This window comes from Mustela putorius, unplaced genomic scaffold (genome assembly GCF_011764305.1).
Source record: "Mustela putorius furo isolate JIRA1106 unplaced genomic scaffold, ASM1176430v1.1 tig00003858_pilon_pilon_pilon, whole genome shotgun sequence".
NCBI classification, from domain to species: domain Eukaryota; kingdom Metazoa; phylum Chordata; class Mammalia; order Carnivora; family Mustelidae; genus Mustela; species Mustela putorius.
This window is the reverse complement of record NW_025422010.1, coordinates 26,357,273-26,369,854: the sequence shown is the minus strand read 5'-3', so window position 1 is coordinate 26,369,854 and position 12,582 is coordinate 26,357,273. Positions and strand designations below refer to the sequence as shown.

The 12,582-nt window shown below is 36.7% G+C and overlaps 1 protein-coding gene across 2 annotated transcripts in view; it reads left to right on the top strand.

Moving 5' to 3' along the window:
- Nucleotides 1–9,464, top strand: part of DSC1 (desmocollin 1) — a 36,173-nt gene extending 26,709 nt beyond the window's left edge. For both annotated transcript variants that reach the window (XM_013051477.2, XM_004742874.3), the window contains 5 exons: nt 1,313–1,525; nt 3,022–3,261; nt 4,792–4,910; nt 6,240–6,494; nt 7,560–9,464. In XM_013051477.2, coding sequence (XP_012906931.1) covers nt 1,313–1,525; nt 3,022–3,261; nt 4,792–4,910; nt 6,240–6,494; nt 7,560–7,757 — 1,025 coding nt within the window. In that variant the 3' untranslated portion in view covers nt 7,758–9,464. The remainder of the gene's footprint in view (nt 1–1,312; nt 1,526–3,021; nt 3,262–4,791; nt 4,911–6,239; nt 6,495–7,559) is intronic.
- The last annotated feature ends 3,118 nt before the right edge of the window (nt 9,465–12,582 follow it).

Here is a 12,582-nt window from a genome sequence, read left to right as displayed (position 1 = left end):
TTGTTTAGATAGAATAATTTTGGAAAATATATATGCAACAGTGGCCTTTTATAAAGTCATTTATTTAAAAATAACTTTTAATAAGTTAAATAAGCAAATAATCACTGAAATATACTATAAGATATGGCTTAAGTGTTATTTCAAAGTAAAATGGATTATATTTGCATATGATTTATAGTGGTCTTTATGATAAATGCTGAATTTATCTAATGCTTCAAATTTAGAAGCAAAAAACGAGAAACTGGATCAATTTTTCTGTTTATTTCAATTTTGAGAGCTTACGATTTATTGTAGTTTATTATCTTCTCACAAATGGGAAAATCTAGACATGTTTTTTGAACTTCATTATCTCTTAAACACAAATCATCGGTAATATTTTCATTAAAAATATTGAGACAAGGTGAAATGCTTTAAGCCAATAACAGTGGCCATCTGGAGATGAGTAATAGCTCCTATGGTCAAAAGCATATTTATTGAATTAGGGGAAAGGTGCAAACTTATTTTATGGTTTACTCAACAAAGTTTTTTGGAAAGTATAAAACAGTAATTGCATTATGTTCAAGGTGTTACTATGAAGTTATAAGTTAGCCAAGAAATGCTAGGCAGAGCATTAGGTTCTCAAGACGAATACAACTTAGCTCTGAGGATGATCATGTTTACAGTTCAGCCAGTGAGTCAATGATGAGCAAAGTGTTCTGAGAAATCAAAGGAGAATATCGCTGCCACTGTCTAGAAAAGTCACGGCAAGTTTCAAGAGGAGGAGATATCTGAGCGGATTCTTGGAAGATAACAAAGTATGATCAGGCAAAGAGAAAGAGAAAAATATTCCCAGAAGTGGCGACAGAATGTACCAAAGCAGACAGGGAAGGGTGCACCCAGTGGGTTTGTTGAGAAGCTTTACAAAGTTTGGGAAAAGAGTATGTGAGGAAATGAGTCAGAAGAGGAAGTCAAGGAAGTAACTGATGACCTAAAGTGAAGTCTTTGTATATGCAAGATGAACAAATGACTTCACAAAGTAAGCTGTAAGGAATCCATTTTATTTTCAGGTGGCTCTTCTGTAGTGACATTGCTCATCATGTCATACCTTTTCATTTTAAAAAGCACCTCAAGATAACATCTGATAGAGCCATCAAGCTTCAAGGAAGAGTGACATGTCACTATTTTGTATTTGTAGCAGTGGTATTTGGGATCCCAAAGTGTGTGAAATTCAAGTTCAGACAGCCACTAGAAAGCAGATGTCAGCGGTGTGTCACAGAGATGCCAAAAATAAGTTTTTAAGCAAAGAAATATCCTATTTTTTAATTTTTCATAGATGGCAGATCTTGCACGGGAACATTAGTAGTTCTTTTGGAAGACTTTAATGATCACCCACCACAAATTGATAAGGAAGTGACAATTTGTCAGCATGACAAGGATTACGCTGTGCTGGAACCTGTAGATGCTGATGGACCTGAGAATGGTCCACCTTTTCAATTCTTTCTGGATAATTCTGCCAACAAACTTTGGAATTTAGAAACAAAAGATGGTATGTAATTATGCTAAATCTTCTCATCGGTAGGAACTTAAGATGACTGATGGTTTTGACATTCACCTTAAGTTCATTATGATAAATAAACATTTATTTTAGGAAATTATTTTATTGATCCCCCCAAAAGGATAATACCTTGCTTTTAATTTTTTTTTTTTTAAACTTCTCATTAGCTTTTATTGCACCTCCTTCCACATGGCTTCAAGCTACCAGGACACCAGCCCTTCTCCTCACTACACACACACTCAGACAATAGAAATAGAAGAAATTAACGTGGTCTTTTGTCGCTAAAAATATATGGAAATGAAATGCCAAATCTGAACTGTTAAGAGTCTATGTCTATTCTCTGATCTTCCCCTGAAGAATCTGGCCTTCATGATGACAGGCTGTTTTGGGAGCTTTCCCTTCCCCCAAAACTTTGCAGTAGGCGGGGCACAGCACATCAGTGATAGGAACAACTCCAGTCTTGTTTTTGGCAGCATTTACCGGTGTCCGCTCACTGACCAAGGTCCATAGTTTGTCAAGGTCGACAGCTGGGCAGAGGCTCCAGTTCCCGTCTAAGGAGTAATGCCTCACACTAACTTTTTTAAAGTGACCTGAGTCATATTTGTCAAAGTTGGTAATGTGGTGACGCCTGCTGCCCATGTCCCCCTGGCTTCCTGGGTGAATCCGGTGCTAGTCCATGTGGCTATGGCTGTGGCTCCCATGGCCCCAAAGTTTCTGGGTCTTCCTCAGTCTGAATGGGGTGTTGGCAGCCCAGAGAAAAGAGCAAAAGTATGTTTTTAAAGCAATAGATAATATATTTAGTGTCTAGTTCCAAATATCTTTTAAGAGAACACATCAATCCGTTTTAATATAGTATTTGAGTAATGTTAAGTATAGATTAGTCTAATATAAATATAGAGCAATAATAATTTATTTTTCTGGTTTTTCAAGAAATCAGAATCATTTTTAAGAAATAAAAAGCAGGAGTTGGGGGGGTGGTGCCTGGGTGGCTCAGTGGGTTAATCATCTGCCTTCAGCTCAGGTCATGGTCCCAGGGTCCTGGGATCCAGTCCCGCATCCAGCTCCCTGCTCAATGGGAAGCCTGCTTCTCCCTCTCCCTCTCCCACTCCCTCTGCTGTGCTCCCTCTCTTGCTGTGTCTCATTCTGTCAAATAAATAAATAAAACCTTAAAAAAAAAAAAGAAATGAAGAAATAAAAAGTGGGGTGAGTCACCTGGGTAACTCAGTAGGTTAAGTGTAGGTGGGGCTTTTGATTTCAGTTCAGGTCATGTGTGCTGGACATGGAGTCAGCTTAGGATTCTCTCTCCCTCTCTCTCTGCCCCTCCTCTGTCTCTCCCTCTCAAAAAAAAAAAAAAAAAAAAAAAAACCACTAGAGTTTTTCCTTAAGCTAAATTCTGCACCTTTTCTCCCCCAGCCTACCCCAAGCATATCAAGTAAGATTAATATTGCAACTGAAAAGTTTCAACATATATTCCTTTTTTGCTCTAGGTAAAACTGCCATTCTCCGTCAGCAGCAAATTCTTGATTATAACTATTATACTGTGCCTCTCATAATAAAAGATAGGCATGGCTTAAATGCAAAACACATGTTAACAGTGAGAGTATGTGACTGTACAACGCCATCAGACTGTAAAATGAATATAAAAAATGTGAGAGATGTTAAGCCAAATGTAATACTTGGAAGATGGGCTATTCTTGCCATGGTGTTGGGTTCTGCATTGCTGTTATGTAAGTATAATTATCTAGAATGTGTTAGTTGAAGGCTTATCTAATATTTAAAAATATATATGGTGGTTCTTTATTTAATGACCTTTTATAGCCTTTGGTAAATGTGTCCTTTTAAAAATCTTGTGTGTACTATATGACTGGGGGTTTTGATACAGAAGAAACATATCAGTAAGAGCAGGTTAAATTTAAACTAATTTTCAGAGCTGTACCCTTAGTTCTTCCAAGAAGAAGGTATGAGACCCAGGATAGATCGTTTCCTTTCTTTCAAGCTCATTTTTCCACAAGTAAAATAAAGAGGTTGGTTAAGATTCCCTCCCATACAAAACATAGTCTTTTAACCAGCCAAGTTTATGCACAGGAAGAATTAGTGAAGAGTACTTCCAAAAGTCGCTTAGATGTTTATGCTCGCTGTTATTAATAAAGGTATTTAACATACATCTGAAGAAGACTCCAGTGAGGGGTGCCTGCCGGCTCAGTCAAAGGTACACATAACACTTGATCTCAGGATTGTGAGTTAGAGCCCCACGTTAGGTGTAGAATTACTTAAAATAAATAAACTTGAAAAAGAAAGAAAATTGGAATTATAAAAAGAAAAAAAAAAAGACTCTCGTTAGTGGAAAATGGTCACGGTGAGCCACTGAGGAAAAGTAATGCATGCAAAGAATGTTGAGATTTTGCATTCTGCAAACTTTTTTTCAAGATGCAAAAGTGATGGAAATCATTGCCCACCCTTCTCTCATCTCTCCTTCCCACTCGCCCTCCCTCTAGCCTTCCTTCCTTTTTTAGTCATTTATTGGACTACAAAACCTATTTGCATTTATAGGCTTTCCACGTAGTCTTTACTGTGTCCTAATTCATTGACTTGAGTTGCAGGTTAGATTGGACATGCCCCTTAGCACAGTGATTACAATTTCAAAAGTGGCCACAGATTTTAAGTAACTGCCTTTCATGTTTGTATTTATGCCTAATGCCCTTTGAGTGTGTTCTGTATGGATTTGAATTATCGGTAATACTAGCTTAAATTTCAATCAAAGGGAGTTACTATTTCAGTGTGGAGGAAAGAAGAGAAACATTTAAGTTAGTTCTGGAGTTGGGAAGAGACCTGTTAACAAACTATGCTCAGTTCATCCTTCTTACTTTTAACTGATTTCTTTCTCATTTAGCCTAATAATAGTCTTAGTCAGACAGAGATGGTCTATATACTCTGTTTTAAATTTCATAACCCAAAGGGATCTTAATTTATGGAACAAATTCTGTAAAGTTCTGTGAAGAAACTTTTAAAATATCATGATTTAAGTGACCATGAGAGACTACGGACTCTGAAAAACAACCTGAGGGTTTTGAAGGGGCGGGGGGTGGGAGGTTGGGGGAGCCAGATGGTGGGTATTAAGGAGGGCTTTTATTGCATGGAGCACTGGGTGTGGTGCAAAAAGAATGAATTCTGTTACACTGAAAAGAAATTTAAAAAAAAAGATATGCACCAGCAAGAAAATAAATACTATTTTACTTAAATACTTTTTTATTTTTTAGGTGTTCTGTTTGCTTGTTTCTGTGTTACTGCTAAGAGAACAGTAAAGAAGTGTTTTCCAGATGTAGCCCAACAAAATTTAATTGTGTCAAACACTGAAGGACCTGGAGAAGAAGTGATGGTAAATTAGATTTCACTTTGGTATGAATTGTATGGTGATCCAATGATAACAGCTGAGTATTACATAATGATAGTAATAATAATGACAACTAATGTTTATTGAGCACTTACTATGTCAAGCAGAACTCCATGTGCTTTGCATGCATTAACTCATTTTTTAAAAGGATTTTATTTATTTTTTTGAGAGAGAGAGTGAAAGAGAGAGAGCATGAGCAGTGAGGAGGGGCAGGAGAGGGAGAATCAGACTCTTTGCTGAACCAGGAGCACATGAGCCTCAATCTCAGAGCCCTGAGATCATGACCTGTGCCAAAGGCAGGTGCTTAACCAACTGAGCCACCAGGCATTCCTGGATTAACTCGTTTAACTTTATAATTCTATTGTATTACTTTCATAGTGTAAGGGCCTATTTAGCCAGAGCGATTCCATCCAGTTAAACAGTGATTTTGTTGTTTATGCAGTAAAACTTAAACTAACCACCCCCCCACCGCCACCCGGGGAACTTACTTAAAGCAAGTCCCGGAAACCAGTAGAATATGGTCAACCAGTCCCTGATAACAGAGCCCAAATACAAGAGTGGGTCAGGTCAGGTGGAGATAACAGAGCCCGAATGCAGGAATGAGTCAAGCCAGGTGGAGACATCCAATCAGTGGGGTGTAAATACTGTCTCCCCAGCTACCAAGGAGTGTGGGCCCCACCTTTTGGACGCCAATTCTGACCAAGGTGATAGGCTAGTTCAAATAGCTACTATGGGGTGAATTGTAATTCAATTGACCACCCATGAGTGACCTAGCATGACTGTGCAGCTTTCTCTGTGTGTTGCAATCTCATTGGCCACCTGTGTGTGACCAGGCTCAACCACATGGCCTTTGCTCTATAAGAGTTAGTCTGTAAGGCAGGCAGGGGTCGCCCTCCCTGTAAGAGGCAGCCCCGAATGGTCGGTTTGGTTCTTGATGCTTGGTGCGAAATAAAGCTTTGCTTGACCTTTGCTTTGTATCAGTCTCGCTCCTTTGATCACTATCATTGGGGGACCTATCGATAGACTCCAAAGAATCATAAACTCGTGGTTCCTTGACTTAAAACCAAATCTTCAATAGTATTCTTTTCCCTTTGTGCATGTCTGTGTTCAAATTTCACCTTACCCAACCTGAGTGTGGCCTCATCTAAATTTAACTAAATACATATGTGATGACCTCTTTTTAAACAAGATCACATTCTAAGGCACTGAGGGTTCGGACTTCAATATAATCAATTTTGATGGGAAAGAAAAATGAAAAGAAATTGTTAGTTTCAATTTGACTCACTCATTTTATAACTCTAACTTTACTTTTAGGAAGCAAATATTAGACTCCCCACACAGACATCCAATATTTGTGACACAAGCATGTCTGTTGGAACTCTTGGTGGCCAAGGAGTCAAAACACAGCAAAGCTTTGAGATGGTAAAAGGTGGCTACACTTTGGATTCCAGCAAAGGCGGTGGACATCAGACCTTGGAATCTGTCAAGGGAGCAGGACAGGGAGTAATGGAGGCTGGAAGATACACTTATACCGACTGGCACAGCTTCACCCAACCTCGGCTTGGTGAGGTGAGTGCCAATGTCCTTGAGTTCATATTCCATGAAAGTTAAAAACGATTTTACTTTTTTTTTTTTTAAAGATTTTATTTATTTATTTGAGAAAGAGATAGTAAGAGAGAGCACAAGTGGGGAGGAGAGGGTGAAGCAGGCTCCCAGCTGAGCAAGGAGCCCAGCATGGGGCTCGATCCCAGGACCCTGGGATCATGACCTGGGTGGAAGGCAACCGTTTAACCCACTGATACACCCAGAGGCCCCTAAAAACGATTTTAAATCAAGATTTCCCAAAAGTTTTCCTCCTCAGGCACCTGGAACTCATCACCTTTTAAGTTCTTTAATTATCATATATATGGATTTAAGGCCCAAGCCCAAACAGAAAAATGATCCTTTCAAGTCTAACTTTTAAAATAAGGTTTACAAAACTGCTCAACTATCTAGGAGGGGCTTATATATACGTATTTAGGAAGTACAAGAGGACCAGTAGCTTCTTCCCTAAAAATTACCAGGAAAATCATTTGGAGTCAAAGATTTGTATAGAATGATACATGGATCATAAATTATAAACATTTTTTAGTATACTGAATCCTCTGTGTGGTCATAAAGGCCTGGCTATCAACATCAACCAGACAGGCTGTCAAGCTTTTATTTTGGGTTTTAGTTCCTTGTTTTAGGTTCAGATACTGGTTAATATTTATCCAGTTGAATATATTCCATAATTGTATATAAATGGAAGAATCATAGCCTATATGGGTTCCCCAAATATGTGAAGACCTACAAAGAGATGTTGGAACTATACAGTTCTTATGTTCAAATGGGAAATCATAAGTTAGTTTTGTGATATGCATGTATCTTTAATTTTCATAAATGTGTTCGCTAGGAGCATTTATATATCTGCTATATTTTCAGAATGAATATAATACAGACCAATCATGTGCATTTTTTATATGTAGGAATCCATTAGAGGACACACTCTGATTAAAAATTAAACAGTAAAAGGTAAATCAAAGACATTATTTTTATGCTAATATGTTTAGGTGTCTTTAAAAAAATAATAAAATGTGCTCTTTTTTGATACAGAAGGTGTACCTGTGTGGACAAGACGAGGAGCATAAACATTCTGAAGACTATGTGCGTTCGTATAACTACGAAGGGAAAGGGTCTATGGCAGGCTCTGTAGGCTGCTGCAGTGATCGGCAGGACGAAGAAGGGCTTGAGTTTCTAGATCACCTGGAACCCAAATTTAGGACGCTAGCAAAGACATGTGTCAAGAAATAAATGTGTAGAAACATCTACAAATGCATATGTAGGAGTTTGTTGAATGTAAATTGATAGCAGCATCTGCTAATATTTTGTTTATTGGAAGTAAACTTTGAGTCAGGTATAGATAAGGATGCTATAAATACAAGGCTCCCTGAAATTCTCCTCGTCTCGCGTGACTTCCATATTCTCTAGAAAGAAAAGTTTCATGTGTTAATTTTCTTTTCTATGCATGTATATATCGCCCTTTTCAGGACTCTACCAATGTGGTTCTTGCATCTTCTATTTGAAAACTTATGTTACTCTCTATGCTACGAAAGTGTGCGGTGGGAGAGCTGGGTATTGTCGAGGCTAATAAAAAATGCATTTTAATTTGAGATGAAAATTAAATATTTTCCTTCAAAATTCTGGGGAGATTGTTCTTAGAAACACTGTCTTTGGTGCCAGAGAATTGATTTCTCTACCTGAGTGGCTGTGTATTGAAGGACTTTCGTATTCTTTGGTACAGTCTTCAGTTTGGGAAATAAGTACTCATTTCTCACTACACTTTTCACACTGCGGAGATGTTCTCAGCACTCTCGCTTTCAGGAGTCTTCAGCGCTTGGTCCTTGGATCTCTGACCATACGAATCCATATTCAGGTTCCTACAGCTTCTAGGTTTGTTGGAAAGGCATGGACCAGAACAAGCCCATAATAATGTGAGCCAGAGATTTTATAAGGATCAGATGGGAGAATTTCCAAGAAAGAATTGCAACCTTGATGCCCATGGTGTGACTTAGACTCACAAATAGGTTTTGTTTGCCCACCGGGATGTATTATTACCTTTTTAAAATATAAATACCTTGACAAGAGCATGCACTGTCTAGTTTGGCAGAGGCTGGCCATCTTCAAGCATTTGTAAAACCAGCCTGGCAGGCATTAGATTTGCAAGCCTGACACACGGTGCTTAGCCTTTTAAATATGGTAAAAATGGAATGAGGATCCATATTGGAATTTAACACTCTGCCTACCTTGGTAATTACTTTAAGAAAATGGAAAATCAGAAATACTGAATTTCTAGCATGTAAATGTTAAAACATGGAAATTTATGAAAGCAACACTCAACCAAACATTTGTTCAATGATGGATAAATGAATGAACACATGAGTTAATAAATTATTTTGAATGTGTAACATTTTAATAGGCTATTATATTGTATTAATTTAGAAAGCAGTTATATATTTAAATAATATTTTAATAGTCTTTTGTGCCAAACTCTCTAAATTTGCAGACAATAGCAGCATATATTCCATGGAAATTGCTCATTCAGACCAAAAAACTGTTTCATTTTCTTTAATCTACTAACTAGTTAACTATTGAAAAGATTATTTGATTTTTTAAAAATTCTGTAATTATTCTTATTCTCAATTACAGCTTCTGATTAAAGCTATTTCTTGATGTGAAATTGGGTATTAGAGCAGAATATAAAAGTAGTTCTAATAAATAAATATTTTATTTTATAGGATGTCCATAATGTACGATTTTTATAGCAACTGTGGGTAAAATTATTTTGGAGGGTAATGCAATTTATGTTGTCTGAGGTATACATTACTCTGACAATGGTACCAGTTCAGAAATTTTTAAGTATCACATTAAAAATTTGGAAATGAATCACGCCATGTTATATTGTTGAATGTAGGTGCAGAACATTTTCTGAGCAATTAAAAACTATTAGCCAAACATTAATTTATATGTGTTTGTTTATGTTTTCATTTATTATATTTACTTAAATAGGAAAGAGAAACTTTATGTTTATAACATAAAGTATAATTAAAAGCCAAAAGTTATCAAAATAAGACACCCGAAAGTATTACCAGAATTGTTAGAAAGTACGGAAAATGAATTTGTATTAAGCAGTTTTGGCTAGCTTAAATATTTTCAAATATTATTAAAGTTTATCTCACAAAGGAAGTATGATTTGTCTTTCTTTAGGAAACCCTAATCTCTGTTTACACTCAAAACTAAATGTTATTTGTATGACTGATAAAATTTATAAAACTCCACGGGCCTGTTTACCAATTGAGTTGGTTAATAAAACATTATATTATCTTTATGGATTATTTCATATAAGTTATCAATAGGAAATCATTATGAATTGTTCTTCTGTAATTAAATCTATAGTTAGGGAAAATATACAATTACATTTTTATCTTGATTCAGATCTCAAAAGTATTCCAAGTTAAAAAATTCTATAGGCTAGAGCGTATCATGCTTAGCGAAATAAGTCAATCAGAGAAAGACAACTATCATATGATCTCCCTGATATGAGGAAGTGGTGATGCAACATGGAGGCTTAAGTGGGTAGAAGAAGAATAAATGAAACAAGATGGGATTGGGAGGGAGACAAACCATAAGTGACTCTTAATCTCACAAAACAAACTGAGGGTTGCCGGGGGGAGGGGGTTTGGGAGAAGGGGATGGGATTATGGACATTGGGGAGGGTATGTGATCTGGTGAGTGCTGTGAAGTGTGTAAACCTGGTGATTCACAGACCTGTACCCCTGGGGATAAAAATATATGTTTATAAAAAATAAAAAATTTAAAAAAAAAAAAAAAAGAAAAATAAAAAAACAATTAATATGCTACTAGAGTTTTGTAATTATGTACAAAGTCAAAAAGGATGGAAACCTTATACAGTGTTGGATCCTACCAGCAGATAAACAAAATTTTTCTTCCACAGTTCTTAGGGAAATTTAGAAAAGACAGGTATGTTACTGGTATGTTAAGGGAAAATTACTTTTCCCTTAAGAGTTATTCCCACAGAATTCATCATCACCAGTCTTTCAAACATTTGGCTTTTACAATACGATGCTCGGGGAAGTGTCCAACAGTGGATTGATGACCATCTGAACAAAGGTTTTCTGAATAAGCTAATGTGTATTGTTTCAAATAGCTACAGAGTGGACATGACCTAAATCGTTCACAATACGGGAATAATCTCATAAATTAAGGTATACCTAACTTGGTATTAATATTACGGAGGATTTAAATCATGGGATAAATAGTAAGACACAATATTAAGTGTACAAGTTGGGAAATTGGAGAGGGAGACAAAACAAGAGACTGGACTCTGAGAAACAAACTGAGGGTTTTGGAAGGGAGGAGGGTGGGGGTTGGGTGAGCCTGGTGGTGGGTATTAAGGAGGGCACGTGTTGCATGGAGCACTGGGTGTGCTTGCTGCATAAACAATGAACTCTGGAACACTGAAAAGAAATAAAATTAAATTTAAAAAAAAAAAAATTCTATAGGAATACCAAGATAGATGAAATTTGATATAATTATTATAAATTAGCTTCGTTAAATACCTAAGTTTACTGAGCTTTCAATTCTCCTGAGTTATGAAAAACATTTTATAAAATTTGATATACATACTTATGTTTACCTTTAGAAATTGGGGAGAACCTTGGTGACTCAGTCAGTTGAGCGGCTGCCTTCCCTCAGGTCGTGATCCCAGGGTCCTGGGATTGAAAGCTGCGCCAGACTCCCTAATCAGCGGGGAGACTGCTTCTCCCTTTCCTTCTGTCTGCTACTCTGCCTGCTTGTACTCTCTATCTCTCTGTCAAATAAATAAATAAAATCTTTAAAAAAAATAGAAAATGGAATAGGCTGTTACTTGGAAATTATTCACAATAGATGTTTTAAAGTTGAATATTTTTATTATCATAGAAAAGAAAAGCTAACTCCATTTTGTGGTGTCTTAGCTTTAAAAACCCTGTACCGGTTGAAAATTCTCAATTAGATTAGGGTAATGAAACAAAACAAACTATGTATATCTCTGCATGTCTCTGGTCTCTTATCTGCTTTCCTAATAAATCTGAAGGAGCACTGCATCTGTCCTTCTGCTTACATAGGTGAAAAAGAGAGCTGGAGAAGGCATTCCTAAGGATGGATAGACCCTTGCATATTTTGTAGGGTTCAGGAAAATTAAGTGAGCAAATTTTTAAAACAACTCTTTGAAAGGATAATGTTGCATAAAAGAAAATAATAAAAATCACACTTCATCTCAAATCTTTATCACTTATCCTTATCACTAACAATAAAATAACCACTTTCCAATATAGGAATAGACTATGTAAGAAGCATCAGAAACCAGTATGTTAAGTACATTCATAACACACATTTTGTAAAGATTGATTGAATTATTTTAAAGTCTTCAGTGTCGAAGAACAAAAATTTAACTGAGTAGATTTGAAGATGTAATTGACTTTACTCAGGGACTCAGAAATATACCAGCAACCACTCTAGTAAGTTTACAGGCTCTCTGAGTTGTGCAAAATGGAAGGTTTTTATAGGCAGAAGGAAGAGGGTGAGAGGAGAAAGTTATCAGCAAAAGAAAAGAAAGGATTGTTTTGGGTCAGGTGGTATCATACAGATTATCTCACTAATGCTAACCAGGAAATTTCAGATTGACTTTTGAAAGATCACACTTCTGGGAGAGTCTGAAACTGAAATTAAGTCGAGGACTGCTGTCCTGGGGGCAAATGACATTTTGGGCCTGTTGTTTTTTTTCCCCAACACTATTTAAAGTAAGTTTTTTGATAAGAATAAAATGCCACTTGATAAAGCCAATCTATAGTTAGAAGTTTTATATTTCCAAACTGTGGAGAAAAGAACAAAATTAGAAACGAGTGTGGACTTCCTCTGTATTTGGCTGGTTTTTGGTGTGTTTTTTTTTTTTTTTTTAAGATTAAGTTATTTATTTGAGAGAGAGTGCGAGAGAACAAGAACACACTTGAGCAGGGGAGGGGCAGAGGGAAAGAGAGAGAGTCCTCAAGCGACTTCGCTAGGAGTGCAGAGCCCCACA